At 41.8% G+C, this 23,957-nt stretch overlaps 2 protein-coding genes across 2 annotated transcripts in view; one reads left to right on the top strand and one right to left on the bottom strand.

Annotated features, from left to right (window-relative positions):
* SDHC (succinate dehydrogenase complex subunit C) overlaps window positions 1–1,249 on the bottom strand; it is a 668,713-nt gene extending 667,464 nt beyond the window's left edge. Inside the window, exon 1 of the mRNA XM_044059331.1 lies at window positions 1,163–1,249. Within this exon, the coding sequence (XP_043915266.1) occupies window positions 1,163–1,224 (62 nt within the window). The 5' untranslated portion in view covers window positions 1,225–1,249. The remainder of the gene's footprint in view (window positions 1–1,162) is intronic.
* Window positions 1–23,957, top strand: part of MPZ (myelin protein zero) — a 150,430-nt gene that overhangs the window by 40,937 nt on the left and 85,536 nt on the right. The window lies entirely within an intron of this gene.

The raw sequence follows: 23,957 nt of genomic DNA on the forward strand, positions 1-23,957 counted from the left end.
CTGCCACAGGGATACATTTTTTCTACACCTCAAAGCACCTTTTCCCGAAAACAGAGAGGTGGTAGGAAAATGTGGTTATGGAAGTCACAAGGTTCTTCCTAGGAGTCCTATGGGAACAGGTCCCCTGTGGCAATAGGGGAACTTCAATGGCAATGATGCCCTTGTGACAGAAGAGGCCTGCAAAAGCAAGGCTTCAGAGGTCCCACCTCTGAGAAACAGTATCAGGGCTCCTGAATATTTGCCCAACTATTGCATTCTGGCGGCAGTCAGGGGGGCACTTATTCCTACATCCACAAACCTTGACAGCCATCACCAAAGTCACTTGGGTGCAGAGGATTATTTCCAGAGGCTGTTATATACCCTTCTCCTTATAGCCCTTCCAGTCAGTCCGCAAGACTTCCTGTTGTTCCACCCAGTCAGAGAAATGCAGCAGCCATAGAAATACAAAAACTGCTGGCCAAAAGAGTCATCCAAATGCTCTCCCCAGACCAACAAGGATTTGGAACTTACTGAAGGTTCTTTTTGCTGCCAAAGTAAAACAGAGGCATGAGGCCTATCTTATATCTCAGCAACTTAAACCAGTATGTCAGATGTTCCAAGTTCTGAATGGTCACGATTCAACAATTCAGTCCATTCTGCCACTTTGTAAGTGTGATAATTCCATGCAAATGTTTTGCAGGAGGAATGTTGGGACACAATTACTAGTGCAAGACTGCTTAAAATAAAAAGATCCTTGGGGAATTTGTCATTTTAAGTGAAGGTCCTTTTTGGTCCTGACCACTTTCACACTGCACAGGTATTGCACTGTATGGCAGAAGAACAACACTCATTTTGAGGTGTATAATTTTTCAGTAGGAATCTATAGCAATAGGTGAATAGTTTGGAATTCACATGTTTAAGCCACTCAGGCTTGTGTGGCAGTGTGTGTGTGTGGGGTGGGTGGGGTGGGGGGGTGGGGGTAAGTTAATAGAGGAAATATTTCAAAGTTTGCCATAGTTCTGCAGTGCTTCCTTTTAAGTAAGGCCTTTATCAAAGAGAACACTATAGATCATCAGCAGTGCATACAGTGAGTTTACTTTGTCTGGCATCACTCAGATTTGTATACTTGATTGCAGTGAACAAGAAATTCATCTTACAGTCTTATTAAAAATTATATACATACCAAGATCTGTTGCATGGTTGCACTGCATTGCCATCAGTCAAAATCTCCAAAAGGTATATCATCAGCCAAGAAGTACATCATTACGAAGCTAAAAACAAAAGTGTGGTCAGAAAGTATAAAAAAAAATAATTTTGTTTTTGCTTGCTTGTTTATGTATTGATTATATATTAATGATTGTGCATTATTAATGACCTGCCTCAGTCTAAGAGGCTGAAATATTTTATATCTGAAAAAGTGATATGATCATACCTCTCAGCTGTCCAGATTTTTGAACAATGTCCATATTTTTGACTCCTGTATTGGTCTGCTCTTCATAAAATGTTGGTTTTCTGGCAAATCAGTGGCATATCATTGAGGACTGAAGTCATAAAATAATGATAGACTTTTGAGATTCAAAATTCATACCCTTCAGAAAATCCATGTTAATGTAAAGCATGTTATTCTATCAACTTTCTAAGTTTGTAAGAGCAATATTTAAAAATTGTCCCTATTTTTGGGCCTTTGCCCCCCATATGTATGCCTTTGTCCACATTTCTTGCTCTAAGAGGTTGACTCTGTCCTTTGAAGTGCCTTAGCATTCTTCCTCATGACGTCCCTAACTTCCCCAGTACCACTTTCCTAGCTGTGCCATGCACTCTTGGATGCATCTGTGAATTTTCTGCCTACTATCCATTTCAGTAGTTTATGTTATAGGTCCACAGCCCTCTCTGTAAAAAGTACGTTCAGAGATCCAGACAGTAGTTGGTCCCTACAGTCAGGTGCTTTGTCTCTGCATTCATTTTCAAGAGCAAGGCTATGAATCATTGTCTTCTCGGAATGCCTTCAGAGAGAGTGCCAGTCCTTCTTTTCCGCAATGCTCTCATTTGTAATTTGCTAATCCGCATCTCAAGGTAAAGTTCATTTTTCTTCCAAAGTAGCTAAGTGCAGGTTTTTCTTATAATGTTTAAATTATAGTCCCATTTTCAATTACCCCCCACCCCCATCTATTTCTAAGTTGTGAACTTTCCTTTCATTTCTCTGCTCTTCTGTTGTTTATCTGTGACTGATGATTCACACTTTATAGTCCTGGCTTGACAGGCTTCCAGCAACTTTCTAGCATCCTATGTGCTCTGTTCAGGACTGGAGGTCTGTGCAGGTCATGCAGACTAAGAAAATCCTGAACATAAAACACTTTATTTTAAGAAAACATGGGGAGTGTTGGGTCAGTTACTGCCTGTAAGAGGTAGTCAATGTGTTTGTGTTTAGTTACAAGAAGCCATTATTATAGGAAGAAAAACAAATCTGGAATGAAGTAAAAAGGACAGGTGGGCGGAGATAATATATCAATACTCGGGAGATATATCATAAGCTTCAGTAAATACTGTTACAAATTCACAATTGAAATTGCATCAGATTACACAGAAAGCTAAAACAGTGTGTACAGAGATTACAGAATAAAGAAAAAAAAAACAGATAAAATCATACTTTCTTTGTATGTGACAATGCAGACAATGCATTAAAGCAAAGAAGTACTTTATGGTTAGACATCTGCATGTAGCCTTTTTCAAAAAGACGCCACCCTTAGAAAGTGGGACAATTTATTGGACAGTCTACATACATCTTGTTTTACAGTGACATGATATACCACATAACACACCTGCATGAAACCTCTGGATGGAGGTGGCACATCAAACAATGTGTCAGTGCAGCAAAAATCCTTTGAAGTGCCACATCAAATTGTCTTTCTGCATAATACATTAATGCTTTCATGTGACAATGTTTCACCAAGATTCTTCATGCTTTTTCAAACTGATTTGTCCTGTCATGAAATTTAGTCACTTATGAAAAAGTCCCATTTGATCCATTATAACAAATCTTACAAGGTCAGTAGACCAAGAATATATTGTGTGCCTTGTGAGGTGCCTGACTGACGATAGGGAATGGTGGACATAGACTGGAAGTATTCTTCCAATATATACAGCTTTTATTCTGCATGGTGACCCTCATCTATGATCCATTCATTGTCCTGTACCAGACAAAAGTCAAGCAGGAAATTGGGAGGAGACCCGTACCTTGTATGCGACTGGCTTGTGGGGGGGGGGGGTTGAGGTTTATGCATGCTCACTCCCTGTACTCTAACAGCTTAGGCACATTCAAGACTAAACAAAAGCCAAAAATGCATCTGTCACAGCATGCAGTGAGTTGTGACCAACATCATTCCCACTTCAATGAAGTCTTGCATCTAGTCCCTTGTCTATTGCTGGAGGTTAGTTTAGCAGTGTTAAGATATGTAACTTTTCCCCCAAGAAAGAGTGGTTGGTGATCTGCTCCTCCTTGGACCAACCAGCTGTAAGTCATGCCTGTGTCAGATACTACACCTAATTAAATTATTTTTGTATGTTTCAATGTATAGAATAAGAATAAATTGGAGTCTTTTTTGAAAAATGACCATCAGTTGTTGTTATGCTGTTATGCTGAGTTGATATTTGATGAAGTAGTTATGAAAATGCAGTAAACTGGACAGACAGTGAATAAAGACTGTTTGTTAGGTTTCAGTGGCATGCAGAACAAAGGGCGGAGGAGACAGAACAATAGAACTATCCTCTGCAGCACCAAAACAAGGCATGCTGTTGTTTTAGTAAAACATATTTTATTTAAATTGAAGTGAAGGAGGAAGCCAGATTGATTCATACACAGCTGGAGTCTGAAGATGGCAAGGAACCACCTTTGTTCAGCATTTAGAATAAAAGCCTCTCATATGACATAGCCAGTGTTGGAGGACAAAAAACCCACATCTAACAGAATGTGATTTTGCTTTTATTATTCTTTGTCTTTGATTAATGCAGAATATATCTACTGTGTCTGAGATTTGTAAAAATGTGCATCAATACATTCACAGTTTAACTTGAGACAAAAAAATATGGCATATAATTCTGAAGGTCAAAAACAACCCACCCCACATCCAAGCTACAGAATTTCATGGACAAAGGAAAAACAACAAGTATCCATTAATAGAAAAACTGGCATTTGTTCATTCTTTCTCCAGTACCTGTTTCATCCTACTCTGAGTCACGGGGTGCTAGAGTCTTTTTCTGAGCGAGCAAATAGAGTAAGGCAGGGATCCACTCCTAAATAGGATGGCAGTGGATTGCAGCATGCAGACATTTCCACATACACAAACTCGCACACACACACACACACACACACACACACACACACACACACACACACACACACACACACACACACACACACACACACACACACACACAGAACACAAACTAGCACACCTTTAAGATATGAGAAAAAATGGATTCCTGACAAAAACCCTAGTGGACACAAGGTGGATATGCAGACCGTAAACTGAAGGTGCCCATGATGTGAACTGAAAAATCTGAATCAAGCACCTTGATGTAAAAATGCTAACTGCTGCAGCACTGTACTGGCCTCTGTTTCTACTTTATGATAAAGTAAAATAAATCAATGTCTACACGAAAGCTGCATGACAAAGCTACCCACTTTTGGTTAAGTACTACAAGTTAGTAAGGGTTGAGGTGGTAATATTAATGAGAAATGCAGCTCTGTTATACATGTTTTTATGGGATAATAAATGCAAACTGAAAAGTGCCACTGGACAGCCATATCTCATCATTGGCTCTACAAACAGGCTGATGAAAGGACTGTGCTTAAAAAGTCACAGATGTGCATTTCAGAGACTCAGATCACAGCAGTATTTTTGTCTGTCAAAGAACATCCATATTCAGTCATGATGAGATGCGCACAGTCAGTAATGAGTGAAGAACATGAACATTGCAGCTTTGCTTCTTTAAGGACACATGCATCCTGTCACACATACAGCTACTTCATTAATGACCCTAGTAGTTTGTTAAACAGTAACAGAGTTTCCATTAAAAGTGATATGTTTTAGGCCTGACCCCATGGCTAGTGACATTGCAGAAAGTAACTTCCACCCTTTTGAGTCAGAGGGGACAGATTCTGCAGCCGCTACCCCTGATACAACCAGTGAGGAAGTGTTGTAGTGCTAGAATAGCTGAGAGAGTGCTTCTTTCAGTGTGATTTGTACAGAATCAGAAGTGCAAATGTAATGTGTCTGGGGAGATAAAAACAAAAGAAAAAAAAGCTGTGATGGTAATGCTTCATGGATCATTGATAGGCCTCATACCCAGCAAAATGAGTATCATGAAAGTACTGGATGTCTTCTCCAGTATGACGTGTAGAATCCCAGTGACTGCATAGAAAATTGTTAACAGATTTTAAGTTAAGAGGGATGAGGCATTTTTTTTTCAGAATGACAGACATCTCTGGGGGGGTGGATAAAAAAGAAGCATTATTCTGTATGTTCTTGTGCAAATGTGCCTGATAAATCATACTATGCTAGGCTGTATTCAGAAAGGGGAATCATGCACATTCACATCACCTGTATTTTGCTGTTTCAAGCTAAGTAGTAACTCATACCTTCAATAAGTAGTAAACATAACAAGTTAAGCCAGCTCAGTGATAAGGAGAGATGAAGTCCTGACTATGATGCAGGTGACCCACGTTCATCTAGCAGTATGGCTGCTTAGAAGAAATGGAGGGGAAGATGGGAGTGAATGGCCATTCTCAGCTTGCCTATCCCTGGAGAAAGGAGGTTCATAGGTGCTTACTAGGCTATTGAACTGTGAGGATTTTAAGAAGCAGCCCAGCCTTACATTCCCCTGTTCACCTGGTAGTTTTTTAGCCATTATACCTTTTGTGTAAATAACCCACACCTAATTGTCTCTCGCTAACCACTTGGGTGATACCTAGTGGGAACTTTTTACAGAACAGACGTGTCACCATGGGTACACCTGTGACCAGTACACGTTAATTTGGTGTTGGCTACTTGGGAAGTGAAATTTATATTTGATCAGAATAATGAGTTATCAAAAAAATTTACTTGTCTCCAGGAATAGAATACTCTTTCTGACTATCCTGACTTTGGATATAGGAAGGCTCCCAGTCTGAAACAGATGTTAAGTTATACGGAGCAGAATAACAATATTAATAGAAGCTCAAGTCACAGGTCTGGCACTTTCATTTGCAATAAACGTGTATATATATATATATATATATATATATGTGTGTGTGTGTGTGTGTGTGTGTGTGTGTGTGTGTGTGTGTGTACATATTCATTCATTCAGTAACCAACAGGAGTTATTTGTATAGGAGCTTCACAGATTGTGACTGTAAGAATATTATTTACTTAGTGAAATGTGAAGTTTGCTAAGTATTTTTTACAAGTAAAACTAATTGCAAATTTAAAGAATGTATTTTTTACAACCTTTCTAACATCAGAAGACAAGTTAATATGAATGCTCATTTATTTATTTTACAAGCTTATTTAAGTTCAGATTAGTCAATATTTTTACATTGATGATGCCCTAGTTTATGTGCGGGCAAAAGCGTTCAGTGTTGGATTCAACAATCTATTAGCAACATGTTTATAGTTTTGGATTTATTTTATTACTTCCTAGTATCCATTGTCACTGCGTACAGTTGTGAACGTGTTTTTATTTTTAAAAATAACTTGAACACTTTTCATTTATGTATGCATGGACATGTAGACAGATAAGCAGAGAGAGGATGGAGGAACTGAGTTGGTCACTGCAACAGAGGGAGGATGCCCCAATGAGGGTGGCTACATCAATCCACCAGTCCACTAAGCTGGGCCTGCTCTGCACCATCTGACTTTTGCCATAGGAGGAATGAATGGGCTAATTGAGCTAATAAGGCAACCTGGGGTATAAACAGATGCATTTTAGGACTTTCACTTAGCCTACTGATACCTGGCTGTGGCACTCCAACAGAATGAGTACGCCATTTTGGTGAAAGCTGTGAAACAATCAGGCAGGGCTACTGTTGAGAAGGCAATGACATGATGTGAGTTACAGGATAATAACTGACTGCTAACTATACCATATACAAACCAAGTTATGTGTCACCATAATAATGCTTGGTGTTTATTAAAAATAGAGGTCATACGACTCACTGGTGCAGAGGCTGTTGTAAATATGTGAAGACAGTGTATGTTTGAGGGCTGAACTCTAACTATTGTAAAATCAGTCAGGAAAGGTGACATGAATAACTTTAACTATTCTTTTGCCACATTGATATCACTGCCTAGTTTATTAGTTCCCATCTTTTGCTACAGCCACCACTGCATTTCTGCCAAATTGTGGCTGTGTTCACAAATCTGGACAACACACCAGTATGCCAGTCTTTAATTTCTGTGTACTTTGCAGTAGGGTCCCCAAAATCTCAGAAAAACAGCTTGCATCTGGATGGCTGTGGAAAATGATGATGCACTGTTAATTGCATATAATGGCACATATGTGTTTAGTTACAGTGCCTGCAAAGCAAGAGTGATTCAGAGTTCTCCACATACCAATGTATCATCTCCAGCACTTCTCAGTATTACTGCAAGTCAAAAGTAATCTGTTTTTCTTTTTTATTCCTTTTTATCTTGACAGCACAAAATAAGCATAATGCATCCGAGATTATCCAAGTGCAACTAACTCTGGGCAAGACCGCAATCCAAATTGTAACTTGCTACAGACCCCCCACCATGCCCCAGAATTCCCACTCCTCATTTCTTGATACACTGGAAAATATTAGGGTACAACCCAACACCCTAATAATGGGTGATTTCAACTACCCCACCATTAACTGGGAAAACTACTCATGTACCAACTCTTTTGCTCAACGTTTTCCGGAATTCATAAATTCCAATGTCTTGGATCAACTTATCCACACCCCCACCAGGGGCAGCAATATCCTAGAACTGGTCATTGCCAACATGGGCGACCAGTGTTCCACACCAGAGGTCAATTCCTCGTTGGTCAGATCCAACCACAAGCTAATCAACCTAGACATCCACATCCCACCCCCACCCCCATTAGGGAAACCACCGTAAAAATTTTCTCCAAAGCCAACTTCACGCTTCTTAAGACAGAAGGGGCAAACTTCACGACACCCATGCAGATGGACAATAGAGGTACGACTGCTGAATCCTATACAAATGCACTTTATAAGCACTTACACGAGTGCATGGATCGTGCTATCCCTAACAGAACCAAGATGTTATCCTCCAAAAAAAGGAAGCCAATCTGGTGGTCCCCTGCCATAAACAAACTCTACAACAGAAGAAAGAAACTGTTGCAAAAAAGAGTAAAAAATCCCATGATTGGAGGAACTCCGTGGTCAGCCTCAGTAAGAAGCTGAGATCCCTCATAAAATCCTTTGCTCAACGTTTTCTAGAATTCATAGTTACGAAAACAAAATTGCCACTGATTCTAAAGACAATCACAAAGCATTCTACAGCTATGTCAAGAATCTCAATGGCAACATTCAGATCTGCTCTGAGTTACAGCACAATGGCACTAAATATACAGAACCAACTGATATTGCCAATATCCTGGCAGATAGGTTCAGTGCTAACTTTACCCCCATCTCACCCCCTAAAGGGCCCATCTCTATACAGGAAGAATGCAAAGTTCCTGTAATCACGGCTGCACAGGTAAAAACCACACTCTCCAAAGCCAAGAACACAGCATCCATGGGACCTGACAACATCCCAGGCTGCGTTCTACACGAACTGCAGAATGAACTGGCACCCCACCTAAGCACCATGTTCAATCATAGCCTCACCTCAGGCTTTGTGCCCACTGAAAGGTGCACAGAGACGGTTATCCCACTCCACAAAGGGGGAGCCACCATGGACCCCGGGGGCTACCGCCCCATTAGCCTAACAAGCCTGGTCTGCAAGGCTATGGAACGTATCATCATGGATCTTACAAACAAAGGCATTGGTAATCTCCAAACTCTGGACCCCACCCAGTTCGGGTTTGTAAAAGACAGATCATGTCTCCTAAACCTGACAGACTTCTTTGAAGCAGTCACCAAAGCCATAGACGAGGGTAAGGTGGTTCACACAGCCTATCTAGATCTCACCAAGGCTTTTGACACCATCCCCCACTCTGGAATTATAGATAAACTCACTAAACTAGGTATAAATCCCTATGTCATAAGATGGGTTGCCAACTGGCACACTGACAGAACCCACACTGGGCAAGTAGCAGACTCCAAATCCGACTTCAGACCAGTGACAAGTGGAGTACCACAGTGTTCAGTCCTGGGTCCTCTCCTGTTTGGTATCTACTTTTCTGGAGTACAGGCTAATACAGAAGGTTTTTGGCTAATGAAGTTCGCAGATGACTGCAAACTAGGAGCCATAATCGAAACTCCTAATGATGTGGATGTCCTACAAAAGGGCCTCATGGAGACAGATGCCTCAAAGCCATGGCCTCAAGCTCAATGCCAAAAAGTGCATTGTCATCCTCTTTGGTAAAGAATCTGTACCCATGAGCTACCACATAGGTGGCAGTTTATTTAACACCGAAAGTGTGATAAGAGACCTTGAGACACAGGTGGACAGTAGTCTCTCCTTTGATAATTACATTGCCACAGTAGTCAGGAAATCCTTCTGAGTGGCACACCTCATCACAGAAGGTTTCTCATCCAGGAAAAAAAGAGGTAATTGTTCCCCTCTACTCGTCACTCATTAGACCCATTATAGAGTACAACGCCCCTTTTGGTATGTACCTCACAAGACATCTACAACAACTGGAAAGGCCGCAGAAATACCTCACAAAGAGGATTACTGGCCTCAAACAGATGCCCTACGCAGACCGTCTCAAAAAACTCCAGCTTTACTCCGTCGCATATCGCCTACTCAGAGGCGATCTCTGCCTAACATACAAAGCTATGTCAAACCCAGAGTTGTTGGACATGCTCCATTTAAAGAAATCCCAGTCCCTCCTAGCTACATGCTCTAGGGACCTAAACCTTGTCACCACAATAAACAGAACATGCTGGAGGGATAGATTCCTGTCCCAGAGACTTTCCACACTCTGGAACAAACTATCTATCTATATCAAACAAAGCTCCTCATCAGCACTCTTCAAGAAAAATCTTGATGACTGGATGGGAAATAGGAAATTCACCCCAGGGATCACCTCTGTGGCTCTGCTCGACAGGGGCACAGGAAAATAATTTTCTTGGGTGGCGAAAGCCAGGGTACCTTTTTGGCTAGGTTTATATAGGCCCTAGGACTAATAGCCTAGTACCTACCTATGAACCTATGAACAAAGATCATGTATTCTAATATCTATGCCATGGGGCTGTCATACTAAGTGGAATGCACTATCTCTCTTTTTTTTTCCATTTGCAACACACCTTTTAGTTATTATAGTTGCTGTGGTGGGAAATATTTCTCACCAGTCTGTTACCATAAGACACTGTACTTTGTCCTTAAGTTGATTTTACATACCCATGGTTTATAAGATTCAATAAATCTTACTGTGTACGTTAATTACATTTTAACAAGTTCTAAATCATTTTAAATACTTCATTAAAAAAACAACAACATAATTTCATTGTTTTGCAGTATTATCAGGAAGTAGAAAGTAAGACTAAATGATCCTAAATCAGTTGTTGTTGCCTGTGATGTCACAGTAAAATAGGTAGAATATGCATGCCCTTACCTGTCAATCAGACTAGAGATCAGTAGGTAATGAAATAAGATATAGCATACACATTTGTAATACAACAGACTTTATAATGAATATCATCTGCATCAAATAGCACAAATGTAGGGTGAAAACAAATCCATAATAGATAAATACACTACACCTGTAATCTCAAAAAATCCTATATTTCATATTAGAGACTGCATTTTGTTTCAACAAAGGTTTACAGGGGGTTTGAAAATTAACTTTCTTCAACCTGTGTCTGTCTGCCTTGGAGGTGATTAAGTTGGGTACTGAGCGAAGAGCCTTTTGAGATTAGCACTTTAAAAAATAGTAGATTTTTTGTACATTTTGCTGCTTTTGATCACAGTTTTGCAATGTATTGGTGTGGGAATGACATATGGCTCTTTAGGTTGGATGTAAGTCGCTAGCCAAATATGCATATAAAAATACGTATCATGTGAATAAATATCTTCTGTTGTGTGTACCAAGGCATGATGTTTGATGAAACAATTCTATGTGAATGTTCATGCGTGGGGACAAACTGTTCATGTTTAAGGACAAAATGTTCATGATTAGGGACAAACTGATACTACTCTACTACAGCAAGAAAATGTTTCTGCATTTTCTTGTTGCCTTTAGCTAATTCCGCCTAAAACGTCGATTTTCTAGAGTTTCTGTGATTTAAAAAGCTTGTTTCAGCTACATATTGTACTTATTTTACTGCCTGCACTTTAACAAAATCGTTTTTGTGTTTAAATTACCTGTTTAACTGTTGTAGGCTACACACTCAAGTGATAGCCATTTCTGTGCATTTAAAGTGTTTTTTTGATTGTATCTGCTTTATTTTCTAAAAAAAAAAATATATATATATATACTTGTTTTCCCGCCTTTCTAAGATAGTTTAGTCCAGTTTTCAGGTTAGTGCTGAATTCAGGGCTGTGTTACAAGTTTCTGTGTTTACCCATACCTTACTTGGACAGAAGGAAGTTTCTCTGTTCACTGTGAGAGAGGGAGCTTTGAGCAGCCTAGCTGTCCCTGGAGGAGTGGTTTCAGCCCAGAAATTAGTAGTTTATTGGCCAATTTGGGCTAATTTCTATCTGTTTCATTTCCCTGCTATAAAACACGCATTTGCAAGGTTTTGCGTGCCGGGCAGCACCGGTTAGCTAGGGTATAACTATTCCCGGTTCCACAAAGTCTGCTCTTCAATTTTTCCCTTGGAACTAGACAAACTTTCAACTTAAGCACTCAAATCATTCACTTCTCATCCCGGCACTTGCCCAAAACTCATAGCAAGCACTAAGGGTTGGGAGGGTGGCCTAATGGTTAAGGTGTTTGTCTTACAAACACAAGGTGCAGGGTTTGAGTCTCACAAGGGATAATTGGCTAAGCTTAAAATGGCTCGCAAGGGCAGTTAGCTTAGTAAGAATCTATGAATCTATGAATCTATGAATCTATAATAAACCTTAGCACTAGACCCCCCTATACTGTACAGAAGGACAAGGCTCTCTATTCAGCCTTACCGGCCAATCAGTAAAACAGTTCACTGTACCTATCCAGGCATGCCCAAAGGGCAGTTTCAGGTGTACTCTCCAATCCAATTGGTGAATCTGGGCATTTTGAGGCAATGTTACAATTGCCTCATGTACACAGACAACCCTCTCCTCCTTCCACCAAACACTACTACATGCGAGAGATGCAATTATACAGCCAAACTGGAGACTAAGCTCTCTCAACACAAGACTGGACCAGGCAGTCAGAAGGAGCAGGAATTACTTGCATCACACCACCAGTCTCACATAGACCTATAAAACCAGCACTGGCAAAAAACACACATAAATACACAAAAACATACTCGGAGGCTCTAAATAAAAATCTACAAAAGCAACAGAGACCTCCAAAGCAGACATCCAAGCAACCTCCACCCCCGAACACAAACCATGAAACACATACTTCACAAAACCAGGGTGCCACACAATCACAGCCCTTAAGTCAAAATAACATACTCAACACACTAGTAATAAGTGACTCTATAGTCAGGCACACTGACGTCCCACTCACTAGGCTGAATAAGGAGAAGGTTACTGTTAGCTGCCTGCCTGGTGCCAGGATACGCCACATAACACAAGCACTCAGGTCACTCCAGAACAAGTACAAATATGACTCTGTCATTGTCCATGTTGGTGTGAATAACCTGAGCCATACCTCCCTGGACTACATGAAAAGACGTGGAGGAGCTCTCTGATCACGTAGCCCAGGCCGGTATGACCCTGAGTAGCATCCTGCCCTCACCAAGAATGATACCACGGTATAGAGAAAAAAGTATCAATTTCAACAATTAGCCAAGCTTCTGGTGTCATTCAAAGGGGATCCAGTGTCTGTCAGCCTGGGATGACATGCTCGACAAGCCACGCTGCTTCGCTAGAGATGGCTTGCACCTGTCACCCTTAGGCTTTCAAATAATGGTCAAGGCTCTTGCCACCTCCATAGTGCCTTTTTTAGGCAAGGCTCAAAAGACAAACTCACCGCCGTAAATAGCACAAGTAACAAAAAACTGAGGGTAATGCTACTCAATGCCAGATGTGTAAACCTCAAAATGCACGCACTCAAGGCACTCCTCAGTATGGAGAAAATCGATATATGTGCAGTAACAGAAACCTGGTTTAAGGCTCCAGAGAGCACCCCAGCACTACCAGGCTACAACTCATACCATACATTTCGGCCACAAAACCCAGACCGAAATACAAAAAGAGGGGGAGTATCCATATTCATCAAGGATACCCACACCTCCAGGTTAGTGGCACAGCACGATGCTTCAGAGATCATCCACGTGCAACTAACAACAGGCAAAACTGCTATTCAAATTATAGCTTGCTACAGATCACCCACCATGTCTCAGGACCCCCACTCCACATTCCTGGAAACTCTGGGAAACATAAAGATCCTACCAAACACCCTGATATTGGGTGATTTCAATTACCCAAACATTAACTGGGAGAACTACTCAAGTACGAACTCCCTTGCCCAACATTTCCTAGAATTTATAAACTCAAATGCCCTGGATCAACTGGTCAACACCCCCACCAGAGGTGACAACATATTGCACCTGGTCATCACCAACATGGGCGACTGGTGTTCCACACTGGAGGTCAACCCCTAGCTGGTTAGATCTGACCATAAACTAATCACTCTGGATATCCACATTCCACCACCACCCCCGATCAAAGAAACCACTGTGAAAAACTTTTCAAAAGCAAACTTCACGTTACTTAAGATCGAGGTGGGAAGTTTCAAAGCCCCCATGCTAAATGATAACACTGTCCAAGCTGCAAAATCCTTTACTAATGCACTCTACGGGTACCTACAAGAATGCATGGATCGTGCTATCCCAAACAAAACCAAGACTCACTCCTCCAAGAAAAGGAAACCAGTCTGGTGGACCCCTGCCATAAACAAGCTATACAACAGAAGGAGGAACCTAGTACAGAAAAGAGTAAAATCCCAAGAAGGGAAGACATCCCTGATCAGTATCAGCAAGAAACTACGTTCCCTCATAAAATCATCCAAGGCTAGCTTTGAAAGAAAAATTGCCATGGACTCCAAAGATAACCACAAGTCATTCTTTAGCTATGTCAAGAATCTAAGTGGCAATTCTCAGATCTGCTCGGAGCTATTTATTTATTTATTATTTGTTAACCGGGAAAGTCCGACTTGGAACGAAGCCAATTTTCAGTGGAGGCCAGGGGAGAAACACTCCAGATACATGTCTTTGTGTAGAATGGCACAAAATACACTGAACTGACCGATATAACCAACATCCTGGCAGACAGGTTCAGTGCAAACTTCACCCTCGTCTTACCCCCAAAAGGGCCCATAACTATACCAGAAGAATGTAGTGCCCCTGAAATCACAGACACTCAGGTTAAAATAGCCCTCTCCAAAGCCAAAAACACAGCATCAATGGGACCGGACGGTGTCCCAGGCTGCATCCTACATGAGCTCAAAGATGAACTAACCCCTCACCTAAACACACTGTTTAAACTCAGCCTCTCCACAGGCTACATGCCCACAGAGTGGCGCACAGCAACGGTTATTCCACTCCACAAAGGTGGAGCCACAATAGACCCCGGGAACTATCGCCTTATAAGCCTGACTAGCTTGGTCTGCAAAGCTATGGAGTGCATCATCATGGATCTCATTAACAGAGACATTGAAAACCTCCAAACACTGGACCCTACCCAGTTTGGCTTTGTTAAGGTTAGATCATGCCTCTTAAACCTGGTGGACTTATTTGAGACAGTTACCAAGGCTATAGATGAGGGAAAGGTGGTCCACACAGCCTACCTAGACCTCGCAAAGGCCTTCAGCACCATTTCCTACTCAGGTATTATAGACAAGCTCACCAGCCTGAACATAAACCCCTATGTCACGAGATGGGTTTCCAACTGGCTCACGGACAGAACCCACATGGTAAGAGTTGCGAGAGCTAGGTATGACTCTAAACCGGTTACAAGTGGCGTTCCCCAGGGCTCAGTCCTAGGACCTCTCCTGTTCGGCATATACTTCTCAGAGGTACAGGCAAGCACAGGAGGACTATGGCTGACCAAGTTTGCAGACGACTGCAAACTAGGGGCTATAACTGACACTCTGGCAGACATCCTCCAAAAGGGTCTCACTGAGACAGATACCTGGTGTCAAAACCATGGCCTCAAGCTAAATGCCAAAAAGTGCATAGTCATCCCCTTTGGAAAAAACAAAGTACCCACAAACTACCACATAGGCGGTAGCCCCCTAAATACGGAAGATATAATAAGGGATCTGGAGACTCAAGTAAATAGTAACCTCTACTTTGATAATCACATTGCCAAAGTGGTTAGAAAATCCTTTTATGTGGCCCACCTAATCACAAAAGAGTTTGCATCCAGATTGAAAGAGGTCATTGGGCCCCTCTACGCATCACTCATCAGACCCATCATAGAGTACAATGCCCCATTTGGGATGTACCTTACAAGACACCTGCAACAACTGGAAAGACCACAGAAGTTCCTCACCAAGAGGATCACTGGCCTCAAGTAGATGCCCTATGCAGCTCGACTGAAGAAACTTCAGCTGTACTCTGTTGCATACCGCCTACTCAGAGGTGATCTCTGCCTGACATACAAGGCCATGTCCAATACAGAATTGATGGACATGCTCCACCTAAAGAAAACCATATCCCCTCGAGCCACATGCTCCAGAGATCTAAACCTCACCACAACAATAAATAGGACGTGCTGGAGGGATAGATTCCTGTCCCAGAGACTTCCCATGCTCTGGAACAAGATTCCAATCTACATTAGGTAGAGCTCCTCACTAACCCTCTTCAAGAGAAACATTGACGAGTGGATGGGAAACAGAAAGTTTACCCCAGGGATCACTTCAATGAGAGCCAGAGGCACAGAGGACTAATCTAGAGGGGTAGTGAAAGCCAACACATTCCGGCTAGGCTTATAAATGCCTTTGGGCAGATAGCCTAGTACCTACCTATGAACCTATGAACTATGTGCAAAGGACTTGACAAAGGGAGGGTTCTGTTGATGTCACCTCCACATACAGTGTGGGCAGACAAATGTTGGAAGTGGAATGATAAGTACATGCTTATATTCTTTTGATTTGTCAGCTAAATTATTGTTTAACTTATGCTGAAATGAAATAGACTTTTCCCTAAAATTGCTAGTCTCCAAAATTGAGCAAATGGCAGAGGAAATGTTATATTGCAGAGGTAGCATGTTATAAACACTGCTGAAGTGCTGAATGTCTTTCTTCCTTAAAGTTTTTAACAGTGATCTGGTAGAGATTATAATTTATCACTGAAGAGAACTAAGTGGAAATTGGTTTTGTACCCTGCTTTGCCATATTTTGGTATCCCCAAATGCCTTATTGGCAGTTGGTGGATGGAATTTGATATGAACAGCCTTAAGGACTTGGGCTTCCAGAGAACAGTACAGCAACTAAGCAACCCAATTGGCTAGCAGCCAATAACAGTTGGAGACAGGTGCAGAAATGGAGAAATGGAACAAACCTCTAGCAGTCAAGAACAGTTGAGGAGAGATGCATAAATGGAGAACAAGTTGCGATCTGGAGGAGTAAGATCAATTTTAAGAAAAATTGTTTAAAGTAACAGAATATGGAGTAGCAGTCATCAAAGTGAACATGCCACTAATAATGACAACTATTGTTGGAAAATGCCTGTGGCTTAAGCTAAGATGGTTTTGTTTTATATCATCTATTTACATCATCTATGTACTACAGAAATTAGAGGATATAGCAACATGATATTTGGATGTAGCTGGATGCCAAGGAGAAAAAATTTGTGTTATTGCAGTATTATTATTTGGTGTCTGTACTTTGAAGGAATGAAAGAATGTAGGTGAGTATGTTTTGGCTAATGGTTGTATTACAGGTAGCAAAGACATGTTTTTCCTGTGAGGACATCATTAGCTGTCTTTTATGATTGGTGGTCAAATACAGTTGGATGCTATTGCACACGTGTTTAATGAAAATATGACCTTGAGCAGATCAAGAGGAGTGACTAAAAGGCCAAAAATGTTAGAACTGTTGTTTGCAGCAAAAGGAAACATTTCCTTCTGTATTCCATGCTTGGCCTTATGTAAACCTGTATGTGCCTCAAGCTGAAATTAATGGGACAAAATGTAAAATGGATGTATTTAAATTTCTTTCTTTATTTATTTTTTTTATTTTACATTTGTTTACCAGGAAAGTCCGACTGTACATATGTCCATTTTCAGCAGAGTTCTGGGGAGAAAAGCTCCAGAAAGCAGAGTACAAATACATTAGGAACAATAGAAACATTTAGAGATAAGTATAATATGCAGTTTTCAGTAGGGTTACAAACTTAGATAAAACATAGTAGACAACATCAAAATCACGCGACTTCAGTTTCAGACAATAATACACGCAGTTATGGGCTAAGTCCCATCAAGAATTCATACACTTATTAGAGTATATTGAAACGCTTAGGGAGAGTTTGCAGGAACAGCGGGTGGTGATTAGTCTGGGTTTAAGCAGGGACATTGCCAATGTTCTTGGAAGTGTAGTTTGAGGCTTTTTTTGAACTGGGTTAAGGAGGATTGGTGAGTAAGTTTGGCAGGTAGCATATTCCAAGTTTTGCCTACTGAGTTGGCAAATAGAGAGTCTCCAGCCACATTTATGCTCTTAGTTGTTTGTACCAGCAGTTTGTCAGCAGAGTGTAGTGACCTCAGGTTGCTGTATGGTTTGATGATTTAATTTAGTGCTGGTGCTTTTTCGGGTTGATATAGTATTTTGTGGGTTATTACAAGTTGGTTGTATCGGAGAAGACTGGGCCACTCCAGCCATCCTAGTTGAGTTAGGTTAATACAATGGTGGGTCCTAGAGGTAGCACCTGTAGCAAATCTAGCAATATAGTTGTAACAACTAGCAAGTTTGGTAAGGGTGGCTTGGTTCAGGTTAGTGAAGAGGAGGGAGACATAGAGTAGGTGGGACTGAGCGATAGTGGTTCTTGCAAAAGGAGTGAGGAAGGGATTGTTCCTGTATAGGGAGCCCAGTTTGTTGTTGACAGATTTGATGGTTTTATTGACATGGATATCATATTTTAGGCCGTTATCGAGTATGATGCCCAGGAGTTTTGTGTGAGTATCTGGGGGTATAATTGTGCCATTGCTCGAACTTATAGTAAAGAATGGTGAGGAGGAATTGCAGGTGGGGAAAAGATCAGCAGTTTAGTTTTGTTGAGGTTTAATAGAAGCTGACGGTTTGTGAACCATTTTTCTACATCATTGAAAGTATTCTGGGTTAGGGTCATAAGCTCAGTTGAGGAGGAGGCGGTGCATATTAAAGAAGAGTTGTCTACGTACTGGATGCAGGTGGCCTTGGGAGTGATGGTGGGTAGGTCACTGATAAAGACTGAGAAGCATAGTGGTCCTAGTATGGAGCCTTGGGGGACGCCTAGAGTAATGAGTAGACGTGTGGATAGGGTATTCTGCCATAAACTGCTTGTTGTCTATCAGACAGGTAAGACTGGAACCATTTAATAGAGCTAATATTCATGACAGTTTCTTCAGGGTATGGAGAAGCAGTTGGTGGATTGACCATATCAAAGGCCTTAGAGATATCTAGGAAGAGAGCAGAGATAAGTTTGTTATTGTTTCAGTTGATGTTGATAGAGTTAAACAAGGATAGGAGGGCTGATGTGGTGCTGTGGTGTGGCCTAAAACCATGCTGAGAGTTGGCCAGTAGTTTATTTTGGGTGAGATAGTGCATTCGTTGGTTGTGAATGCACTTTTCCATAATTTTGGCCAATGGTGATAGTATGGCTATTGGTCGGAAATTTGAGGTCTAAAGAATTCCCTCCTTTATGAAGGGGAATGACATGGGAAACCTTCCAGAGAGAGGGGATAGTGGCTTCAGTCAAGGTGCGGTTTATAATGATCGAGACAGGGTATGCAATGGCATCTGTCCCATTTTGTAAATAATTTGGTAGGAGGAGGTCAGCTGCCAGGGTAGTGGGCTTTAGTTTATTAATTAGAGATCAGATGGTGGATGTAGATACAGGTTGGAAGGTGAAAGGGAGTGGGGTAGTGGTTGTGGAGGAGTTTTGAAAGGAGCTTGTGGGGGATAGTTGGCTAGCTAGTGATTGGATGGTTTTGGTAAAGAAATTGGTAATGATGTTAGCAGTTTCCTCTGGAGTTTTAAGGTCACAAGTTGAGGGGGTGGGGTGGAGGTTTGGCCAGGGTAGAGCAGTTTGTTTATGCCTGCCCAAAATTTTTGAGGTTTGTTCTGGTGTTTTTGCTGAAGGTGTTGATAGAAGGTTTTTTTTGTCTAACAGTGTGGCTTTCTTGGTATCATTCCTTAGTTGTCGAAATTTAATATGGTCAAGTGGGTCTTTGGAGGTATGCCATTTGTCTCATGCTTTATTTCTTGCTATGATTTTGGTTTTGGTTACTTTAGAGAGCCAGGGGGTGGTCTTACCTTTGGCTCTGAGGGTGCAGATAGGAGCGTGGGAATCTAGAATGGAGAGGAATTTAGAAATAAAGTAGGCTACAGCATCATCTAGTGGAAGTTCTTAAGTATGACCCAATTGCATGCTCTGAGTTCATTCTGAAAGTTAGTGGACTTAAAGTTCTTGTTGTTTCTGATAGATTTATATAGAACTTGGTGGTGGTTATCTACTTTATGCTTAATGATGTAAGTGAGTGGGTGGTCCCTTATATCATCTGGAAGGGTACCCGTGTTATACAGGTCTGGGTGATTGTTGATAAGAATCCAGTCCAGGATACTGCCTTTGTAGTTGGACTTATTTATTCTGGTGGGTGAGGATATAAGTTGGGTATAACTGTGAAGGTTTATATGGGTGGTGGGAGATTCAGAGGAACAATTGTTCCAGTCAATATTAACATCTCCTAACACCATAGTTTCATGCGGGCATCTGTTGGAAAGCCATTGGAGGAAGTCTTCTAGGGTATTTGCATTGTTGCCTGGGGGGATTAAAATGCAGGCAATGAATGTAGATTTACTTTTGTTAAGCTGTAGTTTGCTAACTAAGGCTTCTGCATTATTGAACAAGGGGGTTGTTGTGGGGCTAGTGTGACATCTATTGTGTTTTTAAACAGAACTGAGAGTTTTGTTGTTATTTCTCACTAGAACGTTTGTTAAATTCTATGACAGTTGAATAACCAAACTATTTAGATGGTATCTTTTATGTGTTCACAGTGCAGCTGCATTAGTGATGGTACTTTCAGAAAGTTATAAATATTGTAGTGAATAGTAAATGAAATCAGTTAATAGTCTTGAATTTAATTATTTTGATTGTCAAATGCTAAATATTTTTAAATAAGTAACATCTTTATTAAATTATCACTTATGACTTAGACAATCATTCATTTATATAAATGAAAACAAACCATATTGACATAATCATAGCTGGAAGCATTTTACATCACAAATCATATTGATATAATTTTAGTTGCAAACATCACACATCACTCACAGTTTCAAATACTGAATACTGAGCACACTGAAACAGCAACTATATGATACTGATATATAAAACTGGTATACCATAGTCATTACCGGAAATTTTGCAGCTCACATTATTTTTTTGTAATTTTCTTCTTATTTAAGATTTAACAAAATGGTGAGATTTCCCACTTATATATGCATTTGTACTTATTTATGAAATGTTAGATAATACAAATGGAGACAGGTGAAAGTGAAAATAATTGTGAGAGGTAATTATCCAGTTCATATAAGACACTTGGTGACAAAATGGTACCAAAAATTAAGATATGAGTGACATGAAAAAAGAAGTTATGTACTTACCATAACGTTCCATCTGAGTAGGTAAACTTCATTTGTCAGCAACCTGTGGGTATCGGATCCATATCGGATCCAAGCTGGCAGCTTCAAACAGCTAAGATCCGAGCTCCAAGCTCCTCCCCTTTGCCCATAATCCCTTGCTATCCCTTCCTGACCCCCAGATCGAGTTTGCTTCGTAACACAGAGCATTGCAACACAAAGGATCACCTGTACATCCTAACCCAGAGTCATTCGGAAACGAAGGGCAAGGAATCATTTTAGTGTGCACTATAGGTTAGGGGGATGGGGGGGGTCAGTTGATGACAAATGAAGTTTACCTACTCAGATGGAACGTTATGGTAAGTACATAACTTCTTTATCTGAAGTAGTTAACTTCATTTGTCCATCAACCTGTGGGACAGAGTCCCTAGCTACCCAATCCTTGGGAGGTCCTCATGGAAGGATATTCCGGAGCACTGCAGAGCCAAAGGATGCTCTCCCTCTGGAAATTATATCCAACTTGTAATAGTTAATGAACGTATGAGATGATGCCCAAGTGGCTGCTGAACAAATGTCATCCAATGACACTCTGGACCAAAAATCAGTAGAGGTAGAAATCGAGCGAGTAGAGTGGGCGTGGATTCCCTCGGGTTCAGGTCGACCAGAACTCTTATATGCAAGAGGTATACATTGGGAGATCCATCTGGACAATGCAACTTTTGATACTGGTTTTCCCAAAGAGGGTTTAGCAAAGGATACAAAGAGTTGGTCAGATTTCCTGTGGTCAGCGGTCCTGTGCAAGTAGAACCTCAATTTCCTGTGAACGTCCAGAGAATGTAACTTGTATTCACCCTTGTTCTGATAATTTGGGAAGAATACTGGTAAATTAATAGATTGATTGATATTGGGCTCCGAAGCAACTTTGGGCAAAAAAGAGGGATTGGTCCTGAGAGAAACTCTATCTTTATGGAAAACCAAGTATGGTGGTTTGGCGCAAAGGGCTTGAAGCTCCGAAACCCTTCTGGCTGAAGTGATGGCAATAAGAAAGGCCGTCTTCCAAGATAAGTATTTTAGATCCACCGAAGCTGCAGGCTCAAAGGGAGGAGCTGTCAGAGACTGGAGAACAAGAGTTAAATCCCATGGAGGAACTGCATCTTTAACAGGGGGGCTCAAGAGGAAAGTGCCTTTTAAGAAGGTCTTGCATAATTTCGAGGAGGCCAAGGGACCGAGATCATTTCCCACATGATAGTGGGAGATTGTGGCTATCTTTGACCATAGAGGAGCTAGCACCCTGGTCGAATAAGATTGACAAAAATTCTAGCACTGCTGGTAACGGAGCTGTAAAGGGGTCTAATTTTCTGTGCTCCACCCAAATTGAAAAGTGTTTCCATTTGCTATTATAAACCTTTCTCGTGGAAGGCTTGTGAGCGGCTACTAGAATAGCCTTAACAGAGGACGAGATACTGGGAGTCCTAGCTATTACTGGAACTGGATCAGCCAAGCTGTAAGCTTGAGGTTGTCCAGGTTCTGGGTTGTTAATCCTAGTGGGTGAGAGATCAGATCCAGAGTGGGATCTAGAATCCATGGGGGATTCACTAGATGAGACCATAGGCATGGGAACCATGCCTGACGAGGCCAGAATGGGGCTATGCGGATCACTCTGCTCCCCAACCGACGGGCTTTCTGCAGGAATTTTAACATTAGGGAAAGAGGTGGATAAGCATAAAGCAGACCGGATGGCCAAACATGCACCAGAGCGTCTCTGGGGGATTCCCCCGATGGGGGAATTAGAGCAAAGTAGTCACTGCACTTTGCGTTCGAAGGAGACGCGAAGAGATCGCAGCAAGGTTGACCCCACTTCAGAAAGATTTGCTTCGCTACTCTCAGGTTCAGAGACCACTCGTACGGTGAAAGGATGGCTCGACTCGGCCTGTCTGCCAAGATGTTCGACCAGCCCGGAATGTGCGTCGCTATGAGAAAGCGGTTGGTGGAAATTGTTCATTCCCAAACTCTCATGGCCTCTCGACAAAGTGGATAGGCTCTGGTTCCCCCTTGTTTGTTGATATACCAGACTACGGACATGTTGTCTGCCTGAATTGCAATTGTCCCCAAGAGAAGAAGGGCTTGAAGTGCTTGCAACGTCAAAAGCACCACTCTCATCTCTAGGACATTGATATGCAACAAGGTCTCTGGATAGATCCACGTGCCTTGGACGGTTCTGCCCATACAGTGCCCCCCTCCCAAGGTGAGAAGTGTCCGTGGTCACCGTGGTTAGAGGAGGGGATATAGAGAAGGGGCACCCTTTCTGGAGGTCTGGGGACTGGAGCCACCAGAATAGGGCTTTCCTGCAAACCTTGCTGAGGGGGATGGGTGAACTCAGTGGATGTTGCAGGATGGACCATTGAACCTGCAAGGTCCATTGTAGTACCCTCATGTTCAAGCGCACAAAGGGTAGCAGGTTGATCATTGCCGCCATGGAAACTAGAGCCCTCAGGACCAATTCCGCTGGAGGAACTGGGGAGTGTAGAAGGGCCAGCACGTGGAGCTTTAGTGTTCGAATCCGGTCCGGAGTTAAGAAGACTTGCAAAAGGTTTGTATTTAATCTGGCCCCAATGAAGTCCAAGATCTGTGTTGGCTGAAGAGAAGATTTTTTGATATTGATTGTGATTCCCAGTTGGGAGGCCAGGTGGAGGAAGTAATCTCTGGCAGAACACAGTAGATGCCTGGTGGGGGTGGTCAGGAGCCAGTCATCCAGGTACGGAAAGACCTGTATTCCCTGGAGTCTTAGGTGGGCCGCTACAACTGCCAAAACTTTGGTGAACACCCTGGGGGCTGTGGTGAGACCAAAGGGAAGGACCCTGAACTGGTAGTGGCTGGCTCCTATCCAGAAGCGGAGAAACCTTCTGGATCGC

Source organism: Protopterus annectens, chromosome 17.part0, assembly GCF_019279795.1.
Source record: "Protopterus annectens isolate FY-2018-M chromosome 17.part0, PAN1.0, whole genome shotgun sequence".
In the NCBI taxonomy this organism is placed as follows: domain Eukaryota; kingdom Metazoa; phylum Chordata; order Ceratodontiformes; family Protopteridae; genus Protopterus; species Protopterus annectens.